At 59.2% G+C, this 21,702-nt stretch overlaps 2 protein-coding genes across 2 annotated transcripts in view; one reads left to right on the forward strand and one right to left on the reverse strand.

The window, feature by feature from the left end:
- The window catches only part of DNM2 (dynamin 2), a 57,630-nt gene extending 39,911 nt beyond the window's left edge, over positions 1–17,719 (forward strand). Inside the window, exons 14-21 of the mRNA XM_081805384.1 lie at positions 595–606; positions 4,602–4,715; positions 8,807–8,916; positions 11,620–11,731; positions 12,256–12,420; positions 14,880–15,112; positions 16,019–16,270; positions 16,807–17,719. Of these exons, the coding sequence (XP_081661510.1) occupies positions 595–606; positions 4,602–4,715; positions 8,807–8,916; positions 11,620–11,731; positions 12,256–12,420; positions 14,880–15,112; positions 16,019–16,270; positions 16,807–16,876 (1,068 nt within the window). The 3' untranslated portion in view covers positions 16,877–17,719. The remainder of the gene's footprint in view (positions 1–594; positions 607–4,601; positions 4,716–8,806; positions 8,917–11,619; positions 11,732–12,255; positions 12,421–14,879; positions 15,113–16,018; positions 16,271–16,806) is intronic.
- Positions 17,720–18,320: 601 nt separating this feature from the next.
- Positions 18,321–21,630, reverse strand: TMED1 (transmembrane p24 trafficking protein 1). The gene is made up of 4 exons (XM_006741045.3): positions 21,330–21,630; positions 20,531–20,628; positions 20,205–20,388; positions 18,321–19,374 (listed from the first exon to the last, which is right to left on the reverse strand). Exons 1-4 carry the CDS (start codon positions 21,510–21,512, stop codon positions 19,156–19,158), a joined length of 684 nt encoding a protein of 227 aa, XP_006741108.2. The 5' UTR covers positions 21,513–21,630; the 3' UTR covers positions 18,321–19,155.
- Between the last annotated feature and the right edge of the window lie 72 nt (positions 21,631–21,702).

Here is a 21,702-nt window from a genome sequence, read left to right on the forward strand (position 1 = left end):
GGGAGGCTGCATTGTGATAAGCAGTTTGGGGAGCCTGCGGGTGCTTTGAGCCCCATACCCGGAGAAGCCCAGAGCCATGGGAAGGGTTTTCTACCTCGATGTCATGCCCCAGCCAGAGGCCTTGGGCATGAACAATATGAACAGAGTCATATATGCCCGTATCAGGTGCCTCTTTTTTTCTTTAAGAAAACACATCATATTTGCAAAAATTTCTGTCAGTGCCCACCCCGCTTCTCCACATTAGATGGGGTGGGGGTGGGGGCAGGGGTGGGGCTCTGCTATCCTGCACGATTGTAGAGCCCTGTGGAAAAGAAGGATGTAACCACTGCATGATTTTTTTGTGCTTGCCGTAGGTAATACATATGTTGTTGCTTTTTTGTTTCGGGAGATGATAATGAATTAAATATTAACACCATGAATATAATTAATAGCATGTAATTTTTTTTCTTTTGCTGTTTTTTTCCCCTGCTCTTCTCTCCTCCCATTTTTTGTGCTTTTCCTGCTTTTTCTCTGTCCCCTCATGTCCCTTACGTTTCTTTTCCTCTGCCTGCTCTTCTTTGATTTACCCACAATCCTAACTTTGCATTTTCAAAGGGGGAGATCTTGGTAAGTACCCACTTAGCGTGGTAGCAGACATTAGAGAACCTAAGAGTGGTGGAGACCCCGCCACCCTGTAATGTCCCTAGAATAACGAAACAACTAAAAATCAAGCTAACCTAAAAACCGCCTGCCATGGCCAACGCCCGCCGGACTTCGTGTTTCCCTGGGCATAAGCCAACTCACACAGACACTAACCTGACCACCATCCTTGTAGGAGGCCCACCCTCCAGCCCATTCCTGACACATTTAGCTAGTTTCCTATAGGTCAGGGATGGCAAATATTCAGCTAACACCTCCCAAGCTTCCCTCCCCTCACCTCCCTGGCCAGGGAAGATTTTGCTTAAGTCCTACTGGAACTCGTTCTTGCCGCTGCCACCACTCCAGTGCAGACATCACCATGCCGAAATTTCCTCCTCCTGCACTCACGGCAGACATTACTAATGGATCCAGCACTCTTTCCTTTGTGCCTCTCCCTGGCTCTGCCGGAGGTAGGCACAGCTAATCAATCCTGGCATTCTTTCCTGAGCATGCCACCACTCCCCATTCTGTGGCAGATGTGACTAACTGGTCAAAGAATGTTTTTTCCACGTTGTAGCTTTGCACGTGACACCCCTCCAACACCCATGAGAGACATGACTGATTGATCAGGGAACTCTCTCCTGGATGCTGCCACTATCATTCTGTCCCCGTGGCAGATACGATGATTGATCAAATCTGTTCCACTTGCTCCCTTCTCTTGTATCTGGCCTGCGGCAGACATCACTAATCGATCCTAGCCCCCTTTCCGGCTGCGTCCGGAATTCTCACTAAGGTGGCAGCTGCCACGCATTGATCAGTGGGGCTGCCCGCGATGAATGGTATTTGCCATCCCTGTTATAGGGAACACCTCCTCTCCGAGTGTGGCCCAGCCCAGTGGGGAGCAGGTGCTGCTCCCATCTGAGAGGTGAGCTGTTTTCAAGGTGCTCACCTCCAGGCAGCGGGCTTCAGCCCCAGCTCTCCACCTCAGAGAGCAGGGCCTAGGCCTCCTTTCTCCGGGATGTTCTCCCACCTCCGGCCCCTGAGGCACTGGGCGGCCCAGCTGCTGCCCTCTGGCAGGGATCTTCTGGTGAGCCGTGGGGGTCTTTGCAGTAGCTGAGCCGATCCTGTGCCAGGGCTGCGCTGCATCCGGGGTGTGGAAGGTGCACAGAGAGCCAACGCTGGGCATGGTCGGGTGGGGGTAGTGGCAGGAAGAATGGCTGGTCCTTAGGCCTGTGGCTCCCACTTTTCCCCATGTCACCCCCAGTGCTCTTTGAACCGTTTCCTCCCTCCACACGTGGCCCAGGGGCCTGCTTCTCGCACCCCAAGAAGTTTAGTCATTCTTTCCTGCCAGATTCCACGTCCCCAACCACAAAGCCCAGCCCTGCCACATCCGTCAAGGCTGTGGGCCCCCCGGGTCTCCCAGCCATGGTTTCCATTCCTGCCCTGGGCGACTCAGGCTGAGACCCTCACCCAGGAGGAGGCTGACCCACCCTGCCGGCGGGCCCCAGCTTGCTGCTTCCTGCCAGCCGCCCGCCCGTGCTGCTCCCGGCGGCCCTTCCTTCCATCCCGGGCGTGCCTGCATGCCTGTCGCTGTGCACCCTGGAGCGTGGGAGCCTGCATGACTCTTCTGTCCCCTGCCCCCCTCCTTCTAAGCCAGGCCCCTGGGGCACAAGTCTGGCTTTTGGATGAGGAGGCCCAACTCCCTCTCCTCTAGACTCCACGCGCGCGTGTGTCTGCAGCCCACGGCTTACAACTCCCCAGGGTGGGATTTCGTTTCTGACCCCACTTGGCTCCCACACAGACAGCTCTCTGGGCAGCTCGAGGGGAAGGGGACCTTGGAGGCTTCTCCAAGTCTACCCAGCAGCCTCCTGCCTCGAGGCTCAGCCGTGCCATTCCCGGCCCGGCCCGGCAGTGCCTCCACCCCGAGGCCACACTGCCCATAGCGTGGCCAGGGCCCTGTCGGCCAGCTCTGCCCGCTGCTCACTGAGGGTGGCGGCAGGTGAGCCAGGCCCCTGAGGAGCAGGTGGGCCACGTCTGCCCCCTCGGGAGCTAGGCTGGGCCCCAGAGTAGAGAGGCCTCACCCTGCGAAGATTTCTCTTCTGGGGAGCGTTCACCACCTGTGTTCACCTCCTGCTCCCCTTCCCCTGGTTGTCAGTGACTGAAGTTTATAGAAGTATCTAATCTGCCTGGCCTGGGCTAAGGCTAAGCAGGCCCTGCCCTGCCCCCTGGGGTGGGGAAGGAAGGAGCCAGTGTGAACACACAGACCCGCACCGCCCTGGGGCCAGGGACTCCTTCCCGGGTCATGTGCAGAATGGCCTCGGGCCTGAGTCTGAAGACCAGCCTTGCCCCCAGCGTGACCAGACATTCCCCTTTGCCTGGGCCTGGGGGTATTCCCAGGACTCCAGATGTTCAGTCCTAAACCAGGGTGCCTCGCAAGGATGAGTATACTGGGACCGGAAGCCTCTGCCCCCTAGCCCGCCAGGTAGCCCATGGTTGGGCAGGTGCTTCCTGGTGGCCACAGGTCTCCCCGGTGCTCTCATCATCACTAGGAATCCTGGAGAAGGGCTGCCAGGTGGGATCCTGTGCTGTCCCCAGCCTGGGCAAGGGCTTCCGGGTAGTGCAGGGGTCCCTGGGTGCACTCAGGCCACCTCCACCTTCATGGCCTCTGAGGCTCAGAGCCTGATTCCAGCCATAGGAGGCAGGGGGCCCTGTGAAGATTTGACAGGCTTGGGGGCAGGTCAGAGAGCAGGGGATGAAGACCCTCTTGAGACCCACCCATTAGGAAGACATGTAGCCCCCAGAGTCATCCCTGGAGCCCCATCTCCGGTGCTTTTGCCACACCCCACCCTGGGGGGGAGTCCACACCAGTCCTTCCCAGCTGTCCTTGGCCGCACGTCTGTAGCTTGGCCCGGTCCGTTGCTGCCTGGGCCCCAGATGGCCCTGCCTGTGTCTCCATGTGCTTCCCGCTGCCCTGGGGTCCCCAGTCCAGACTGATGGGTAGCTCCGGCCCACACATACCTCATGACCCAGGGAACATAGGACCATGGCCCCCCAGGCTGCCTACAAAATAGCTGTCAGATGAGTCCTCTGCGTAGGCCTGGGTTCTGCCTCCTACTCAGATGACTGCTGCGGCCAGATGAGCCCCATCTGGGGATCTTCCAGCCAGAACCTTAACGTGTCAGAGAAAAGTAGGCCTGCCCCCGGATTTGAAGCCAGCGTGGGGCATGATCCCCCTGCAGGTTCCCCAGGCTCAGACCTTTGGCTCCAGCCCTCTGGGTGGAAGCATCCCTTCCTCCTAATTTCTGGAAAGAGGCTGTGGGGAAGGGAGCCCTAGGACAGAGACTGGCCACGATCCCTGTTCAGCGCAGGTCCCTTTGCCCACCGACTGTCCTCCTGAGTGAGTTGGGCAGATGAGCCAACAGAATGGGCAGCAGAGTTGCCGCTTTGTGTTGAGCCTCTGCTGGTCAGCCACGAAAGGAGAGAAAGAACCCCTCCATTGTGTAGCAGGTTCCTCCAGCCTTCCCTCAACAGCCGCCTTCCAGAGGGTGCAAGGGGCGGGGTCTGAGGGCGGCATGGTACCTGCGTCTTGCAGGTGTGATTCCTCCAATGGTCACGTCCCATGTGACACACGTATGGGCCCGGGACCTTCCCTGGGCCCCTTCTAGCCGGGCATACCCGTTCTTGCCTGCGTGAACAGAACCTAACCCCGTGTGTGCAGGGGGTCTCCTGGGGGTCCGCTCCCTGCCAGCTCTGGGCCTGCGAGTGAGCGTGCGTGCCCTGTGTCTGTCTGCCTGGGCGTCCCATGTTGGTTGCCAGTGGGAAATGCTTAGGGGCAAGGTGGAGTTGGGTCGCCTGGCTTCGGGCTGGAGGTGTCCCTGCCATGGTCCCTCTTCCTTACTGGGGACAGGGGCCCTGGCCACTGCACAGGGGTGGGCCGGGCGGGGCGGCAGGCGTTGTCCTCTGAGCAACACCCTCCCCCCCAGGTGATCCGCAGGGGCTGGCTGACCATCAACAACATCAGCCTGATGAAGGGCGGCTCCAAGGAGTACTGGTTTGTGCTGACCGCGGAGTCTCTATCCTGGTACAAAGATGAGGAGGTGAGTGGCTGGGGGGCAGGGCAGTGGGGCTGGGATGGGTGGGTGCTCACTCATTCACTCTGGTTCATTCAAGAAAGGCTCCCTGAGCATCGCCAGTATCCCAGAGCTCCGGCAGAGAATGGTAATGGCCAGGCTGGCCCCCTAGGGGTCCAGCCGGGTGGCAGCTCCACTCCTCCAGGCTGGAAGGGAGATGGGGGAGGGGAGCCCTCAGTGGGCTAGAAACTGACCCCAGCCCCCAAAGTCACAGTGAGGCATCCCTGGCTCTCAGAGTGGGCAGGGCCCGAGGTCAGGGACTCAGGCTCACAGCCAGGCTGCTGAGGTGCTGGGCTTCCAGCGTCTGCAGCCTGCACAGGCTCAGCCGGGCCCTTAGCCTCCTTAGGCCTCTGTCTCCTCATCTACGAAGTAGAGCGGAATGGGCCCCGGGACGGGCCTAGCCATAGTGTCTTTCGAGCGGTCCGCGTGTGCTTGTCCTTATCCAAAGGACGTGAGGAGGCCTCTGGGAGCACTGACCCGGGGGAGTAGCCTGCAGGCCGCCTCATACCGCAGTCTCCATGACCCTGTGGACAAGGGCTGCGAGTCCAGTGGGCAGCCTCGGGCAGCGCCGCTGTCGGGGTCCCTTCGCCTCCACACGGGCCCATCCTCCCGTCCCGAGTGGCCCATCGCTTTGCTTCGTTCTCTTAACAACATGGCCGCGGCTCAGTGGCCCCGGGAACGATGCCGCCCCAGGGTGACTGCCTGTTGCTCTGTTGTGGGCTGGGCTGGCTTCTGAGGGTCACCAGCGAGGGGCACTGTGTTCCTCTCATTTTCCTGGGCCTACAGGCTCTCCCCGTTGGCCGGGGCAGTGTTAGGTATCTGACAGAGGCCCAAAGCGAAGGCATTGACAAGTCTGTCTGAGGGCGGGTGGGGATGACGCTTTTGCATTTTCACCCTCCTTCCGCCCCTGTTGTCTGAAACCTAGTCTGCTCTGGTGCATCAGCTGCCAGGCACGCCGAGGACTGGTCTCCACCTTGGGCCCAGGCATCTCCGCCCAGGGTGGGAGTGCCAGCCTTGGCCACAGCCTTGGGCAGCTGTAGAGGGACTTCTGGGCCCAAACCCCGTCCCGGCAGTTCCCCGCCAGTCCAGTTTTCAGAGCTCCTTCTTTCCGCGTAGGAGGGGCTCCTTCATTTTCCCGTCGTGTGGGGGTTGAGAGCAGGAGCCCCAGACCCTCCTGTGGGCCAGACCAGAGGCACGGAAGCGCCGAGCGGGAGGAGGGGGGAGCGCCCGCCGGCAGTAACGAGAACCAGCAGGCCTGTGAAAGGGGCCCTGTGTGCGCCCCAGACACAAAGCAGGCTCAGATCGGGAGGGACCCTCAGAGTTACACACGTGGCCGAGACCCCCCGATGACCAGGCCACCTTCTCAGAGACCCCTCAGAGAGGCAGAACGTATTTCTTTATTTTGAAAAACCACCGAGAGGAAGCAGTTCCAGTGTGGGGTAGGAATAGGGGACCGATTCAGCCAAGAGCCCCCCGACCCCTCAGCGGGCGGCAGGCTCCCTCTGCCTCGCCCTGGCACCTCTCCTCCCACCCAGGCCCTTTTGTGACTCCCCAGTCTTTTGTCCAGGTCTCCACCCCAGTGGGAAGCAGGGCGGTGGGCGCCGACACTCACCTCCGGGTCTGCCTCGCTGTGGAGGTGGCAGCAAGTTTGGGGGGTGCGGGTCCTGACGCGCCGCTTGCCCGAGCCCAGCCTAACCAATGTGCAGACTACTGTACACATTCAGAGCCCCCTGAACAGGTAGTCTGAACACTGGGTTGGCGGGGCCGGCTGTCCATCCTGCAGGCCCCCCGGGGGGGGAGGGGGCAAGTAGGGCCACCGCGCCCCGGCCCCTCGGAGCAGGCGAGGAGGCCACTGCCTGCGCCGATCCACTTCGTCTCTTCTGACGTGGCACGGCTGGGGCCGGCTCGCATCTGGAGAAAGTTGTGGGTTTGCAGGAAATCCTAAGGAGGGGGTTGGGGAGCGGGTGGGCGTGGGCGGGAGGGAGGGCTTGGGTCCGCGGCCTGTGTGTGCAGGCGAAGGTCTCTTTGGGGGTCGGGTGGGGGCGGGGTGCGCGCACGGCTCTGCGGCTCTGTGTGCGTGTCAGCAGCCCAGGAAGGCAGTCGCTGCGCTCTGGGCGGAATCACACTATAAACAGTTCCAGATGTGGCGTCTCACTCAGGGCCCACAAGGACTGTGACTCAGTTACTTGGCCTGGCTGGCCGACTGGAAGCTTCCTGCCTCCTGACACAGCAGGGTGGGGGCAGCAGAGGCCCTTCCACCATCTTCCGGGCGGGGAACCCCTGCCCGGGCCCCTTCTAAAGCCCCCAAGACTTTTCTCGCGGAGGTTGGTGGGGCCCTGGGCCTTGCCTGGAGCCTTTCTTTGCCACCCTCTGTCCTTGGACTCCCAGAATGCAGCCTGAACGAGGCTTTCCCGGCTCCATGGCCCCCGGGCCCCTCTTCTGCTCCTCACTGCAGCTCGGCCGGAAGGAGCACTCTGCCCTGCTTCCTTCTCTGCCAGAGCCCAGGGAATGGACTCTGGAGCCATAGACATGAGAGACACACAAAAGAAAACCCTAGTAGTGCCTCATACGCTCACCTTAATCCTCACCTCGCACAGGGAGGGCAGGACCCCTGTCCACGTTTGACAGATGAGGAAACTGAGGCAGAGAGGGGCAGTGGCTTGCCCAAGAGCATATGGCCAGGGAGGGGCAGAACCCATCTGAGCTCCTAAGGCTGCAGGGCCAAGCCCATGCACCCAAGCCTGCTGCTCACTCCTGCCTCTCTTCCTGTCGTCCTGAAACTTGGAGCCAGCCCCCACCTGCTAGGGATCCCCTGGCCCCCTTCCCCTCAATCTCTGTGGCTGTTCCGGAATTTGGAGGCAGCAGCACGTTGGGCTCTGTTCTGGGGCCTTCTGGTACACAGGGACAAAACAGGTGAAAAGTGAATTCCTGGGTGAGGCCCGGGCATAAAGGGTGATGGGCAGAACCTGGCTTTGGGGCACATGGGCTTCTGAAGTCCCACTGTGGCCCACTCCCCCTGCCGTGTGGCAGCCACCTTCCCTCTCTGAGCGCAGCGCTTCCCTGGAAGAGATGGGGGAAGGTCACTGGAGTGACTGTGGGTCACGTGGGCCTGGGAGCCAGGGGATCCTGACGCACCCTGATGCTGTTTTCTGGTTTCCTGATGTAGAAAACTCATTAATGCGCCCCACACACACGCTGTCCCCATGGGGAGGTCTAAGATGATGCACCTGCAGGGGCCCAGCCCCACGCTGGGGGTACAGTGGGTGCTTAGCCACTGTCGGTGAGTAAACGTTGGCTTCCGTGACCCACATCCTCCCTGAGCTGCTTCCCCGGCAGTCATCAGGACTGAGGCCGGGCACTCAGTGGGCGCTTCCTGAACAGGACTGCCCTTAGGAAGTGAGTGACACTTCTGTGGCCTTGGAGCTCAGGCATCACTTCGAGGGGCCTCACTTTTCAGCTCCAGGAACTTCTGAAGCTGATGAATTTTAAATCCCAGCCCCACCCCTGAATCGTTGCCTGCCCCACTTGGCCTCAGTCTCCCTCTCTGTAAAATGGGATCACAGTGGTAACTCAGTTACAGGCTCATCATGAAGATGTAGTAGTTAATGGTTTCATTCACGCAACCTGGTGGAGAAGGGGTTGGATTCTGGGTAGAATGAGAGCTGGCCAATGTCGAGTATCCACAGTGTGTCGGCAGTGAACAAAAGAAACAGAAGTCCCTGACCTTGAGTAACTGACAGATCAGGCCGGGTGGACAGACGGTAGCCTAAGTCCATGAGCAAGATGATGTGGTGTGTCCAGTTACATGAGGGAAAGTACCAAGAGGAGGAGGAGGGTGGGGGGGGTGGCGAGAGAGAGAGAGCAAGCAAGCAGGGTGGGGACAGGTCAGGCTCTCCAGGAGAGTCCCCTCTGCCCAGAAACCTGAAGGACGCACGAGAGAGCCATGTGGGCATTGGGAGGAGGAGCATTCCAGCAAAGGCCCTGGGGTGGCATCCAGCCCAGGGCATCCTCAGATCCTGTTAAACAGTCTATGGTGACCCCTCCCCTTCCACCCTCAGGAGAAGGAGAAGAAGTACATGCTGCCTCTGGACAACCTTAAAATCCGCGATGTGGAGAAAGGCTTCATGTCCAACAAGCATGTCTTCGCCATCTTCAACACGGAGCAGAGGTGAGGGCCCATGGGGCCAAGGTTACTGGCCTCGTTTGGTCATTCAGCAGCATCCACTGAGCACTTTCTGCATAAAGTCCCTGCCCCGGGGTCTCATGTTCTAGAAAGGGAATCAAGTAAGAGGCAGAAAACTGCCATGGGTGCTTCCAGCATGTGGACAGGGAGGAGGATCTCTGGGCAGAGACATGATGAAGTGAGGTGGGAGCCATAGAGGGTTCTGAGCAGAGGAGGGACTGGCCCTGGCTCGGGTGTTCACGGGCGTCCCCCAGTGGCTGTGGGGGGGCACAGTGGGGGTCAGGGCTGGAGCTGGGAGACCAGGGCTGATTGGGTGGCACTGGTCCAGGTGGGAGATAGTGGGGGCCAGGCCCAGGTAGGGCTGAGGACTTAGAGGAGGCGGCCTATTCTGAGAGTCAGAGCTGACCAAACTCCTGGTGGATATGGATGCAAGAGAGGAAGGCACTTCCTGGGGACCCTCAGCACCTGCAGGAACTGAGCTGCCCTCACTGAGATGGGAAAGGCAAAGGCAGAGTAGGCTTGGGGACGGTCAGGGGCTGGGTTTGGGCCACACCGAGGGAGAGAGGCCTGTGAGACACCACGTGGGGAAGTTGGGGAGGCAGCTGTGTAGGTACAAGAGTCTGGTGTTCTGGAACGAGCTCCAGGCAGGGTGTGAACTGGGGTGTTGTTATTGCAAGGCAGTGTTCAAAGTCATAGATGGGGTGAGACCCCTGGGTGAGTGTAGACAGAGACGGGCCCAGGAGGCCCCTGGTGAATCCACCCCCACGGGCTTTGGGGGAAGACGTTAGCAAAAACAAAGATGCTTTTCTCAGCTTGGGAAGAGGCCCAGCTCTGGCAGGAGGTCCGAGAGCAGGAGGAAGGGCTGAGTGTGGACACATCCTCCCTGCTCCCCCAGGACCACCTTCCCTGCTGTCCATCGCTCCCACGCTCCCGTCGGTTCGAAGCAAGCCTCATGTCACGTTTTATGTAAGAATAGCTCAATCCAGCTTTGTTCTGGGCTGGCCGAAAGCTCTGGGGCCCACTTTGGCCATCATCTGGCTCCAAAAACCTTTGTATCTCTTCGGCTCCTCCGTCTGTACCCCCATCTCCCCTACCTAAGAAGCCCGAGGGCACGTGGGAGAACCTGGGCTTTGTCCTGGGACAGGCCTGCTGGGAGGCTCTTCCTTGCTGCGGGCAGGGCAGCTGCCCCGCCTCCCCAGCCCCTGATCCCCTGTGCAAGGGGGTGAAGGTCGTACCTAGCATAGCATTTAGGAGTGAGCTCAGGAAAGCCAGAATAATAGTAATGGAAACAAGATAGAAGTTTGGGTTTTCTACGGCTTTACCCTCCAGGGCAGGTGGGGCAGCTCCACAGGCTTCCAGGCCCAGGTGCTCCTACTCCTGAGACCTCCTCCTCCTTTTTCTTTTTTTATTTAAATTTATTTATTAGAGAGAGAGAGAGAGCGCAAGAGGGGGTAGGGTTAGAGGGAGAAGCAGACCCCCCAGCTGAGCAGGGAGCCCGATGTGGGACTCGATCCCGGGACTCCGGGATCATGACCTGAGCCGAAGGCAGTCGCCCATCCAACTGAGCCACCCAGGCGCCCTCCTCCTCCTTTTTCAAGATGGCTGCCCAAGGTCCAGCCATGATGATGTTCCAGGCAGTCCTAGGGAGGAGGAGAAGGAGCAACGAAGGCGTGCCCCTCACTCCCTAAGACTCCTTCCAGAAGTCTGAGGGCAGCCACTCATGGACTGCTCGCCGGCCGTAGCTCTGTCACGAGGCCATGACTAACCTCAAACTCCAATCTCACACAGAAGCTTTGGGACAGCTTGGCCGTCTTGGCCACACCTGCCCTGTGGGACAGGATGGCGTGTGTGTGGCACAGATCCTGGCCTACAGAACATCGGCCATAAATGCCAGCCATAAATAGTGTCCATCTGCTTTTCCTCCAGCCTGTGGCTCTGAGCCTTCCTTCTGCTCGCAGACCCACATTCGCCCAGCATCTCACATGCCTTCGCTGGGAGTCTCAGTCCCGTCCTTGGACAGCTCCATAGCCCTCCGTCTGCCCCAGCCCAGCGCCCAGGAGTCAGGGCACATTCTAGACCTACACTGTCCAGTGCAGTAGCCACTGGCCTCATTTAGCGATTTAAATGTAAATTGGCTGAAATAAAATGCAACCCAAATTAACTTCCTTCGTCACCCTAGCACTATTCATGGTGCTCACAAAGAATCCACCTGTGGCTTCTTGCTACCATGGCTGACAACAGCAGTTGAGAACGATCCTGCCGTCACAGAATGTTCTTTTGGACAACTTTGCTGTCACCTCCCTGAAAACACCTTGCTGGGAGCTGCCCAACCAGGGGTGTTGAGGGACACCTGCCCACTTCTGAGAGTATCTTTTACAGCCTTTGGCCCCCACAGGAGAGCATGAAAGGGGAGCAGTTTCCAGGGAAAAGAGAGGCATCGACTAAAGCCCAAAAACAAAACCCCTCGATGCTGCTAGATGCAGATGAGCACACGCTCTGCCCTCGGTACGGTTCTGGATGCTGTAGGCACTGACTTTGCTCCGTCAGCCCAACAGGATGCCCAGGGCTCGGGTTGTGCCTGGGTCAGGTGTGAGTCCCCGTCCGTCAGAGCCCAGAGCCCACGCTCCAGCTCCTGCACCCGCCAGGCCCGTGGGCAGGGTCAAGAACGTGCCTGTTCTCTTGCTGCAGGAACGTCTACAAGGACCTTCGGCAGATTGAGTTGGCCTGTGACTCCCAGGAGGACGTGGACAGCTGGAAGGCCTCGTTCCTCCGAGCCGGGGTCTACCCCGAGAAGGACCAGGTGAGGAACTGCGCTGCCCGGCTGACACACCTTGGGCTGAGCTGACCCCTCCTGGGAGAGGAGGGGGTCCAGTGTTTTGCTGGATAGGTCATTTCCAGGCACGTAGCCTGTACTCTCTTGAGCAAACAAAGGAGAAAGGGGGAGAGGGTTCTGCCATCAGGGCCCAGGAGATTCTCCAACTAAAGCCAAGGCCGGGGAGATGCATGGCCTGGGATCCCATCTGTTTTGTTCACTTTCCTCCTCCTGTCCTTGAGGTGGAGTGAACATGGCTGCCCTCGGCCCCAAAATTAACATGTTCCGGTCCCCGGTGAGAAAGTCTAATCACCGTAGGCCATGGTCACCCTAGGTCCAGGCAGCACAGGCCATAGGCAGGCAGGGCCCCACAGTGCCGACCTGGCCATCGGGGACATCCCCAGAAAGCTGGTGGTGGGCGGGACAGGGCAAGCACTTCCCAGAGAATGGGGGCTCCCCACTCTCGCCCCAGGTCACGGTCACCCCTCACCATCTGCTCTCTCCCCCTACAGGCAGAAAATGAGGATGGAGTCCAGGAGAACACTTTCTCCATGGACCCGCAACTCGAGCGGCAGGTGGAGACCATCCGCAACCTGGTGGACTCCTATGTGGCCATCATCAACAAGTCCATCCGCGACCTCATGCCAAAGACCATCATGCACCTCATGATCAACAATGTGAGTGCCTGGCCCCCGCCAGGGCCTGCCCGTCACAGGGGAGGGGGCGGGAGCCGCCACAGCCAGATTTGGCCTGAACACTGTTGGTTTTTGTTTTTCAAGATTTTATTTATTTATTTGAGAGAGAGGGAGGGAGAGCCATGAGCAAGGGGAGGGGCAGAAGGAGAAGCAGACTCCCCGCTGAGCAAGGAACCTGATGCGGGACCTGATCTCAGGACCCCAGGACCATGACCTGAGCTGAAGGCAGACACCCAACCGACTGAGCCACCCAGGCGCCCCAACATTGTTTGTACAAAATGTAAAATTAGAGTGAGTCACTACCTTTTTAACATCAGAATCAGGATTCTCAGCCTCTCTTGGCAAATTGGAAGGTGCAGGCCACATGGGGCTCACTCCCATTTACATAGGTACTTGAAGCTAACACCACACGTCTACACTTCCTCTGACTTTTTTTGGCCCTATGATAACCCTAGGAGAGGGACTATCATGTCCATTTTATAGACAGGACAACAAGGCCCGGCAAGGTCAAGAAACCTGCCCTGAGTCACTCAGAAGAGTGGGAGGTGGATTAAAACCCAGACTGAGAATGTCCGGAACTGTGGCCTCCTGATGGCCTGCAGCCCAGCCCACCTTCACTCGGGGGCATTACATGCCTCCCCCAGGGCTCCCGAAATGCTCAGGGCTTTAGGCTCCTCTTTGGTGGAATGCAGCTGCACTAAGGTCTCCCACTCTAGGTTGCTGGGAGGGTGCGGGGGGCTCCTATCTCGGGCCTTCAGCTCAGCTAGGCACTCAGGAATCTATGTAGACCAGGTTTGGCTTATGTCGTGCCTATAAAAGCTCTCAGTGTAACAGGGTCTAAAGCAAAAATCCCAAATCCCTCTTCCTTACTATATTCTTCACTATCTCCTTCGGGGTGAGCGGTGCTAAGTTTCATGGGTGTGCTGGTATATCCCTCACATATAAATGGGATTTATGATATACTTGCTTCTGCCGCTATGAAATTTAAAATGCATATGTGGTTTGGCTCCAAAGTTCTATTTGCAGGAATTTTTCCCACAGAGACCTTTGCCCATATTCAAATTGAGCACATACATGCTTATTATTTTAGCATTGTTGTGTAGTGGCCAAAGATTGGAAATCTCTGTCCCCTTAATAGAATCCGTTTAGTACATAGCTATTCTATCAAAAAGAAGAGGAGGAGGATTTCCAGGTTGATAATAACGCTCAATCATGAAGTGGAAAACTATGGAGCATAACAGAATGTACAGGAGGGCTCCATTTGGGGAGGGAAATGAACTCTCAAGCCTGGTCATTTTTGCAGATGCTGAAAGTTCATCTGGGAAAAGTCAACATCTATTCTTAAAAAAGACAATGGTAGAAGGAGTCTTTTGTTATGAGTCTGTGTGTTTCAGTCTGAAAACCACTCTTGCCCTGAAGGGGAAAGCTCGGAAAGCATCCCCTCTAAAATCCAGAACAAGTTTGGCCCTCTCCACTTGTGTTTAAAACCTTCTTGAGGGGCGCCTGGATGGCTCAGTTGAGCGTCCGGCTCTTGATTTCGGCTCAGGGCATGATCTAGGGTCCTGGGATCGAGTCCCACGTCAGGCTCTGTGCTCAGCAGGGAGTCAGCTTGGGGATCCTCTCTCCCTCTGTTCTTCCCCCTGCTCACGCGCACTCTTCTCTCCCTCTGTAAAATAAATAAATAAAAATCTTCAAACAAACAAGCAAACTTTCTTGTAGAGTTACTAGCTAGTACAGTTCAATCAGAAAAATCATTTAGAGGTGTGAAACACTGAAAAGGAATAGGAAACTTGGTCCTAGTTGGAGAAGCTCCTGGACACACAAACAGGTACCTAGAAACTCCATAAAAGTAACTGAAAAAACTCCTGTATCCTGTAGGAGGTTTTAGGAAGGAACAAATTATAAAATTAACAGAAACTAGGAGTTTTTTAATGAAAGCCAGCTTGAAGACAACAAATGGGAGGAAAGACAGCAGTAAAAGAGGCAGGATTCGAGTTTAATAAGCGTCTTGTGGAATGGGCTGGAAGGACACGTGAAGGGGCCCCCGAGAGACTCGGCAGACAGCTCACGTGCGTTTCAAACATCGTACACATCGCACAGTAAAGTTAAAGACCGGACAGCCTGGGGCGCCTGGGTGGCTCAGTTGGTTAAGCAACTGCCTTCAGCTCGGGTCATGATCCCAGGATCCACGGGCTCTCTGCTCGGCGGGAAGCCTGCTTCTCCCTCTGCCACTCCCCCTGCTTGTGTTCCCTCTCTTGCTGTCTGTCTGTCTGTCTCTCTCTCTCTCTCTCTCTCTCTGTGTTAATTAAATAAATAAATAAAATCTTAAAAAAAAAAAAAAAAAGACCAGACAGCCCACCCAGTGTGGCGGATGCTTCTGCAGCCTGTCGTAACGGCAGGTGTGGGGGGACGCCCTGACCTCTCTGCCCCTTGCCCCCCAGACAAAGGCCTTCATCCACCATGAGCTGCTGGCCTACCTGTACTCCTCGGCGGACCAGAGCAGCCTCATGGAGGAGTCGGCCGACCAGGCCCAGCGGCGGGACGACATGCTGCGCATGTACCATGCGCTCAAGGAGGCCCTCAACATCATCGGGGACATCAGCACCAGCACCGTGTCCACGCCCGTGCCCCCGCCCGTCGATGACACCTGGCTCCAGAGCACTGGCAGCCACAGGTCCGAGAGGCCTGGGCCCCTGTAGCCTGCGGAGGCTGCTGCCCGCCGGTCCCCCCATGTGTCCCATTAGGGCCCGGCCCCGGGGCGGGTGGGGTGAAGGGGCCTGAGCCACAGTGGTCGCTGCTCCCCGGCCTGGGCCTGAAGCGACAAGGAGAGAGAAGCGTTGGGTGGAGGGCCCATCTGACTCCTGGTGTTTTCCATTGGTGAAGCCCAAGCGGAAGCCAGAGAGGGCAAGAGGCCGGGGCAGCGGGGGCCATGGGGTCATCGTCCTGGAGCACAGAGCGCAGACGAGAATGGCAGGTTGGGGAGGGTCTGCAGCAGCAGCTGGAGGGCATGACTGGCCTGTCCCCGGCCCCCCCAACCACCTCAGAGCTGGCGGATGGAAATGAGACGCCGGCAGGGGCAACGCAGAGCCTCAGGCAGGGACACCCGACCAGTGACAGGGCAGGCGGCGGGAGGACAGAGGGTGGGTCAGGGGAATCTCCTAGAAGGTGCCGGCCCTGCTGAGGCCTCAAGGAGCCATGAAGTTACTTAGGGAGAGGGAACAGTGGGTGCTCCGGCCCGGGGGGGCAGCCTGTGGGGTGCCCAGGGCAGGGGTTCGAATAAGCGTGGACTGGAAGAGGCAGGGAAGCTGGCAGGCCCTGGCAGGGCTGGTGAGAGGGAAGTGGCCCTGGGCGTGACGTCAGAGGGAAGCAGGAGCCCCTGGTGGCTGAGCCAGAGGCACAGGGAGGCCCTGGCACAGGTTTTAGGTGGGGGCACAGCCACTGCTAAGCAGGTGGGGGCGGGGTGGATGGAGGGGCCCCAGCCAGCGCCACATCCCGGCCCCCTCGGGTTTCCACAGGCACCCCGGCAAGGCTGGTGCTCCCCACCCCCTTCTCCGGCTCACACTCTCTCCTTCCTCCACAGCCCCACTCCACAGCGCCGACCCATGTCCAGCGCGCATCCCCCGGGCCGGCCACCAGCAGTGAGAGGCCCGACCCCAGGGCCCCCTCTGATTCCCGTGCCAGTGGGGGCAGCAGCCTCCTTCGCCGCGCCCCCCATCCCGTCCAGGCCTGGACCCCAGAGCGTGTTTGCCAACAATGACCCCTTCTCGGCCCCGCCTCAGGTTCCATCTCGGCCGGCTCGGATTCCACCCGGCATCCCCCCTGGAGTGCCCAGGTAAGGCTGGACGGCCCCCTCACTGCCCACGCCCTGCGGGGAATGGAGTCTTCATCCGCATGTGACTGGTGTGAAAACTGAAGCCCAGAGAGGCCAACTTGCTTGCCCAAAGTCACAGAGCGGTGGAGAGTCAGGGTGACACCGGGGCTCCCAGGCCTGGCCTCTGCCTGAGCGGGTGGCCCACCACACAGATTGGGACTCCTCACGTGGGGCCCCTTCTCCTAGTTTTGACCTTTGTTTCCTTACTGAGGACATACGCGTGAGCCGTCGCACACCCCTGCCCTTCCTCACCCCGCCCTGCAGGCCAGGCTCCGTTCGCCACACTTCTCCCGTGAGAAACCCAGGGGCCAGGCTGGGCGGGGACTCAGCCGGGGCCACACAGCTCCAGCTCCTCCGTGGCACTCTAGCAGCTTTTGGGGCATCAGGCAGCACCCTGGGGCGGGGGCGGTGGGGCCTGGGTCCCCTCCCTCGTCCTACTTAGGGCCTCACTGCCATCTCCCCCTCCCCCTCCCCGTCTGTCTTTATTCTCTTTGCAGCAGAAGACCCCCTGCTGCGCCCAGCCGGCCCACCATTATCCGCCCAGCCGAGCCATCCCTGCTCGACTAGGCCGCCGGGGTGGCGTGTTCTCAGGGGGTCTTCGCACACCCGCCGTGCAGGAGCTTCGGTGGTCTGGGGGCCCCTCCACTGCCCCTGGCCCTGTCATCCACGTGCCAGGACCAGGCTCCCTGTGGGCAGCCCCCTGACTCTTCCCTAACCTTGGCCCCCATCCCCAGCTGGACACAGCACTGAACGAAGGGGCCCTGGAGCCCTGGGGCAAGGGCGGGAGCTGGGGTGTTGCACTTTGGGGGATGGAGCCACAGGGTAGCTGAGGAGGGAATGCACCCTGGGCGCCCTCTCGAATGAGGATTCAGGCTGGGGCCGGGGGGACTCAACCCAGGGCTTCTCTGGCCAGGAAAGCCTGAGACCAGGCCTTCTGGAAACTGGGGCAGCAAGAGTGCCTGTACCCCCCAGCCCTTCCTGGGGCCCGAGGAGCATGTCCACTTCTCAGCAGCGGGAGCTCCAGGCAGTGAGCCAGGCCCAGCAGGCCCCACGCTGCCCACCCTGCAAGTTGTAAATATTCCTTCCTTGGCCGTATTAACCACACGGCCGAGCCTCGGCTGCCGGAGGTGCCTTCGCCGGGTCCGGAAGCCTCCGTCCTCCCGGCCTCGCTCTCTCCTTCCTGGGTCCCCTCCTCCTCCTAGGTCCCCAGGGTGCCTCGGGCTCAGGGCTGAGTGAGTGGGGAGGCTGTGAGGGGCTCCTGGCTCCCGCCCAGGCCTCCCCGACGGGGTGGGCCCCAAGTGGCCCATCGCCGAGCAGACCCTGCTCGCTCCTCGCTCGGTTTGACCACTGTAAGTGCCTGCACTCTGTATCCTATTAATAAACTAAAATAAAGGGAAGAAGCTTCTGGTGGCTGCTGTGTGGGCCTTTTGTGTTGGCGTTCAGGCTGAGCATGTGGACTGCTCGCCTTCCCCCGGCAGGCCTCCGACAAAGACCCCACCTCCCCTCCTACCATGGGCACGCTCACACCTCACTCCTGGGACTCTGCTCTTGGGGAGAGCACTTCTTCCAGAGGCAACCATGCTCTAGAGGGAAAATCTCTTGCTTTCCTTAACACATCAGGAGTGGGGACAAATGTTCGGCACTCCCCCTCCACACATACTAACCCAGGGGCCTGGCTGTAGCCCCTGACACAGGCCTGGGGTGGGCAGCAGAATCACACAGGGGAGAGGGAGCCCCGGCCCTCCACCCCACACTGCCGTGGTCAGGGCCCCCCTCCCCACCACTGCAGTCCTAAGGACTCCGCCCAGGTCCAAGGCCTTCTGGCCCAGCCCGGGTCACAGTTAAACTTTGCTTTCTGATTTTTCTCTTGTGCCCAGGCGACCACCTCCATCGGCTCCCGCCCGGCCTTTCTTCTGAGCTTCGTGGGAGACCCCTCCCGCCTGCCTGGTTTGCCCCCTTGGGGGCAGGTCTGTCCCAGCTGGTGTCCCTGAGCCCCAGTCACCAGGCTCTGTGATTTTCTGACCATAATTTATTGACTCCAGTGCCCAGGCCAGACCGCCCTTTGTTCCGTGAGGCTCCTGCGCAAGCTTTGGCTGGGCCACCCCTCAGCCCTGCCCGGGGCCTCTGCAGAGAGAGCAGGAGGGGCGGGTGGTCATGCAGCCCCCCACTCCTAGAGTTCTGTTACCAGACCTCACACAGAGCCCACCCCGCGCTGGGCTGAGGGGCTGGGCTCCTTCCTCTCAATAAAGTGACTGTCCTGGCAAGAACACTGCAGCCGTGTCTCCTTCCCGGCCCCTGGCATAAGCAGGCCGCCCCCAGCCTGGGAGCCGCCCCCAGCAGCAGCAACAGGCCTCTGGTGGGGTGACAGGGAGACAAAGGAAGGCATGGGGTCCCACAAGCAGCAAGCCCCCTCCCACGGTACCCTGGCTCAGAAGGCCAGAGGGAAGGGAAGGGAGAGTTTGCTTCCTGGGCCCCATCCCACACCAAGCAGTGCCTGTGCAGGCTGGGACTCAGGCTAAGGCACACACATTTACCGGAGGGGACACGGCAAGGGGCCAGAATATCCAAGGGTCACATGCAAATGCTGCAGTGCCCTCCCCGTCCATGCACAATTTCCAGGAAAGCAGGTGCAGCCACTGAGCTATCCCTCCTGGAGGGCCCAGGCCTGTCAGCCAAGCCAACAAGGGTTTCCAGCCTGGACCCTGGCAGGGAGGAGATACACGAGGACCTCAGGGCCATGACTGCGTGGCCTCCCCTCCCATAGGAAACTAAGTTTGGGGAAAGGACCCCCAGATCTCACACACATGTGCCCTGCTGCCCCTCCTTTCCCTGTCTTCCTTCTGGGGCTAAGTGGGCACAGGGCGCTTGTCCTGGAAAAAGCGCTTGAGCGTGCAGACCTGGAGCACAGCGACCAGCAGAAGCACGGCCATGTTCACCGCAGACCAGAAGTTGACCCGCTCCAGGTTGCCCTCCTGCAGGTTGCGGTCACGTGCCTCAAAGGCCCGCAGGAGCGTCAGCATCTGGATGCTACGTTCCAACCGGGTCTTCATGGTCTCGATGGACTCCTGTGGAGCAGAGAGAGGGGCAGGGTCAGGTCTCCGCCCTTGGGGGAGCAAGGGCCAATAAAATGGGGGATGGGGTGAGCCTGTTTTGGGAGGAGAGAGCTGAGAGGAGACTTTGTGGCCAGGCTGCCTGAGTCTGAATCCTCTCTCTGTGCTGACTAGCTGGGTGACCTTCAGCAAGTTAATTAACCTCTCTGGGCCTCAGTTTCCTCCGAATTGAGGTGAGAATTGAGTGCCTAAATAAGTATAAAGAATGTACTTACTAGTGGGGCGCCTGGGTGGCTCAGATGGTTAAGCGTCTGCCTTCGGCTCAAGTCACGATCCCAGGGTCCTGGGATCGAGTCCCGCATCGGGCTCCCTGTTAGGCGGGGAGCCTGCTTCTCCCTCTGCCGCTGCCTCTCTCTATCTCTCTCTCTGACTCTCATGAATAAATAAATAAACAAACAAAAAAAATTTTAAAAGAATGTACTTACTATGGTTAACAGCACAGTTGCTAAAGCCAGACTGCCTGGGTTCAAATATTGGATCTGCCAGTTGCTATGTGGCCTTAGGAAAGTTACTTAGCCATCCTGTGCCTCAGTTTAAATGGGGCATTGGGAACACATTCCCTACCTCATATGGAGATTTCATTAGTTATTTAAGCCCTTGAAACTCCTACACCTAGAAATGCGCATTATTTTAACTGTGAGTGACTACTATTCTAATTAAGGTGGGGATGCCAGGGGCGCTGGGTCAGGCAGATGCAGACCCCAGGCAAGGTGGAAGAATAGGGAAGCACTGTTGCCCAAAGCCAGAGATCTGGGACAAGTGGCCCTGGCTCAGCCTGGGCGCACCTTGATGTCCTCCATCTTGACATCCAGCATCTCCTCAGGCTCCACAGCCTCTGCCCAGCCCTCGACCTCCTCGTCATCCTGCAGGCTGTCAAAAATGAGTTCGAAGAACACCAGCTTCTCAGAGATTGTGCTGAAGGAGTTGTCAAAGCACAGCTTGTAGTCCCCAGCTTCCGTGGGCTCCACCCTGGGAGAAAGACACACAGACACACATGACCCAGAGTGGCCCACCAGCCAGACTTTGAGAGGCAGGGAAGGTGGTAACCTGAGGCCACTGGGGAGGGGCAGGGCTGAAACTAAACCCAGGCAGACAGTGGGACTTAACTCACGTGTGCACCCCATCTGCCTTGCGGGACTCACTGACCAGCAGCACGCCCTGAGGGCTCTCCAGCGTGAAATCCACGTCCAGTCCAGCACCTCCGATCACCTGGGGGGACAGGTAAGAGGGTGGAGGGCTAGGGGTAGGCCAAGGGCACCTGCCAGGGAAAGCCAGGGCTGGACCAACCCGCACAGACCCAACCAGGACCACCAGGGGCCTACCTGAGCGCTGACACCTACACCTGTAACCTGGTCCTGCCCCACCTGTCCCTCTGACCGCGCCCCTTGCCTTGGCTCAGTCTTCCTTGATAGGACAGCTCTGGGTTTGGCTCTTTCATCTGGTCACGCCCCCGTCGTAAGTCCTTGATCGACGTTTACCTGGCCATACCCCAAGTAAGGAGACAGGGCCCCGCTTTCCTTAACCCAACCCCGGAGACATCCTCATGTTGACCTCGCCCTTTTAGTGGCGCATCTTGGTCACGCCCACCAACTCCCCCAGTCAGCGAAGCCAACCTTTGGCCACGCCCACTCGTGAGGTTCCTGCCCTGTGAGGGGCGCTCTCTTATAACCGATGGCCCCGCCCCCCGGCGGTCTCACTCTAACCCCGCCTCCTGCCATTATTCCCATCCCCTCCGCTCCCACGCACCTTCTCCACCAGCTCCGGCTCGCTCTTCCTAGCTCCGCCCCCGCGCTCTTACGCACCGGCTCCTCCCCCTCCCTCTTTAATCCATGCCTCGCTTCAGCTGCTTGGCCACGCCCCCTCGCCCTGGCTCCGCTCGCTCGTCTGCTCCCCGACTCGGGACCCTATACCTGGTACTCGGTCTCGAGGCTTGCGTTGGCCGGCGCAGACTGGTAGAAACACTGCTTCCTCCCCGCAGGCAGCAGGAACGTGAACTCGCCGTCCTGGATCGGTGGGGGCCCTGCCCCCCCAACCCCCACCGGCAGCAGTAGTAGCCATAGTACCAAGGCTAGGGCCGCTCCGGCCGCCATCATCCGGGTCACCCTACGGTCTGCTAAGAGGTCGCGGTTCCTTTAAGAGCTGGCCCTGCCCCCTCTGCGACTCGGCGGAGCTCATTGGCAGCCGCTCCTGCCGGTGGTGTGAAGCGAACGAAGAGAAAAAGTGAAGGGCCCCCTGAGAGCTTAGCTGCCCGAATGAATGCCTTCTGTGCCTTAAAACACTCAG

Source organism: Leptonychotes weddellii, chromosome 1 (assembly GCF_054177405.1).
Source record: "Leptonychotes weddellii isolate Sample4059 chromosome 1, ASM5417740v2, whole genome shotgun sequence".
Classification (NCBI taxonomy): Eukaryota; Metazoa; Chordata; class Mammalia; order Carnivora; family Phocidae; genus Leptonychotes; species Leptonychotes weddellii.